Consider the following 1,983-nt stretch of genomic DNA (forward strand, 5'->3'; position numbering starts at 1 on the left):
ATACGTATGCATGTTCTTATGTTGAATATAAAGTTTGAGTTGATTCCGATCAAAACTGGATTTTTTATGAATTTTAAAAGTTGTTCCAAATGCCATGTACTGTATTGTAGTGCTTGTCAGCTCATGAAGCTCATGCTGTTTAACTCACTTAGCATTTTTATATTATTTTTTTATTTCCAGGCAGAGATTAATGAATGTCTGTCTTTTAACTGATAATGATTTCAGTCCGAGAGACATTTTGGAACCATGTAAGTTTATTATTAATAATTAATTAACCACTAGTTAATTAACCATTACAGCTCCAAAAAGATTACAGAAACATTTGAGGTAAAAAAAATAGCTATTACAAAATTGAACATATTCTTATTTTATTTTAGCGCTGTAGTCAATTATGTCAAATTTTTTAACTTTGCTGAGCAAATTAGTAACACTGAAGGGAAAAGGAAAGAAATTGTGAGTGTGTGTAAAATTGTTTTTATATTTTATAATAGTTTTTTTTTTAATTTTTACACACTGTATGTTTGTGTAGGAAGAGTTGAATGAGAAGCTAAAGGCCTCAGTGACTAGCATAACTGATATCCAAAGAGAAATAGCTGAATTAGAGTAATTAATGATAACTATGTTTCTATTCCTCTCTCTCTCTCTCTCTTTCTCCTTTAGAGAAAGTAAGGAGGCAAGAAAAGAAGTTGAAGATGCGAGGAAGCATCAAATTGCTGAGCAAGAGCACGAACTTCAAGACCTCAAGACTCACATGGTAACATTTAACATACAGTACATGTACATGTATATTATTATTAATTTCATATTTTTTAAAAGTCAAATTTAGAGTCTAGGTTAAAATTGGCAGAAGAATCACAAGAAAGAAGCAAAAAAGCCCATGTAAGATCTTATCTTTAGTATTATGATTAATCTTTTCCTTTTTAAACCTCTCCCTCCCTCCCTCTCTTTCTCTCTCTCTTTTCCTTGCCAGTCGACTGCTGAAGAAGATTTAAAGCGATCAGAAGACAGAATCAATGACCTTAAAATGCAAGTGGTCACTTCGCCCCAAGAGCTCTATCAGGTGTCCACGAGTCATGTGACCATCATGTGACTATCATGTGACTCCTGTCTTGTTTCTGTAGAGTGTTGATGAGGTACGTAAAGATCTTGAAGATAAGAGGAACGTGAGAGATGAGACCATCGGTAATGCCACCATGTGGGAGACATTGGCTAAGAAAGCATCTGATGTTACACCAGTAAGATAGAGGGAGGGGAGAGAGAGAGAGAGAGATTTTGAACATAATATAAATAATTGTCATTTTACTGGAAAATTCATCACATGTACTTACAATATGTGTTTTTGTATCATTAGTCTGTGGATGATACTATTGGAGAAATAGATGAACTGTCACATCTGGTTGAGAAGACAATGTATGTGTATTTCTGTTTTGTTTAAGAATAAAATACTCATACTCTTTTCTTTCCTTTACATTTCTCTCTACTTCATTGTTCTATGTACATGTAGTCAGCTTGATAATGATTTAAAGAGATTAATGGACTCCAAAAGGAAACTAACCCAAGAACTTAAATCAAAGATATCGAGGGATCAGGTACTACAGAAATCTATTTATAAGTTCATGTACATGTACATGTACTTGAAAATATATTTTTTTAGAATTATTTGTTTGTATGTATTTTTAGAACCTGTCTGGTCAAATCAAAAAGATTGATGAAGAGATTAATGGTTTATCACAATATAAACGTACTCTCTCTTCCACTGATGGTGACTCAGAGCAGCAAAAGTATGTACATGTACAATGAATGGTTGCACAAGATGGTGACAATTAACTCTCTCTTCTTCTTTCTCAGGGAGATAGAGTCTTTTGAGCTCATTTTGGAAAACAAGAAAGAGAAAGACCACGAAATGTTAATGGAGCTCGAAGAAACAAAACAAAAAGTATAAACTAGCAGGACAAGAACCTTTTCACTTTTTGATACTTTGGG

The 1,983-nt window shown here is 33.2% G+C and overlaps 1 protein-coding gene across 1 annotated transcript in view; it reads left to right on the forward strand.

Annotated features, from left to right (window-relative positions):
* Positions 1–185: 185 nt before the first annotated feature.
* Positions 186–1,983, forward strand: part of LOC109590860 (probable kinetochore protein NUF2) — a 2,535-nt gene continuing 737 nt past the window's right edge. The window contains exons 1-12 of the mRNA XM_020006720.1: positions 186–248; positions 300–327; positions 378–453; positions 530–603; positions 661–754; positions 817–879; positions 971–1,060; positions 1,122–1,235; positions 1,352–1,410; positions 1,505–1,589; positions 1,681–1,781; positions 1,849–1,936. Of these exons, the coding sequence (XP_019862279.1) occupies positions 191–248; positions 300–327; positions 378–453; positions 530–603; positions 661–754; positions 817–879; positions 971–1,060; positions 1,122–1,235; positions 1,352–1,410; positions 1,505–1,589; positions 1,681–1,781; positions 1,849–1,936 (930 nt within the window). The 5' untranslated portion in view covers positions 186–190. The remainder of the gene's footprint in view (positions 249–299; positions 328–377; positions 454–529; positions 604–660; positions 755–816; positions 880–970; positions 1,061–1,121; positions 1,236–1,351; positions 1,411–1,504; positions 1,590–1,680; positions 1,782–1,848; positions 1,937–1,983) is intronic.

This window comes from Amphimedon queenslandica, unplaced genomic scaffold (genome assembly GCF_000090795.2).
Source record: "Amphimedon queenslandica unplaced genomic scaffold, v1.1 AMPQUscaffold_9365, whole genome shotgun sequence".
In the NCBI taxonomy this organism is placed as follows: Eukaryota; Metazoa; Porifera; class Demospongiae; order Haplosclerida; family Niphatidae; genus Amphimedon; species Amphimedon queenslandica.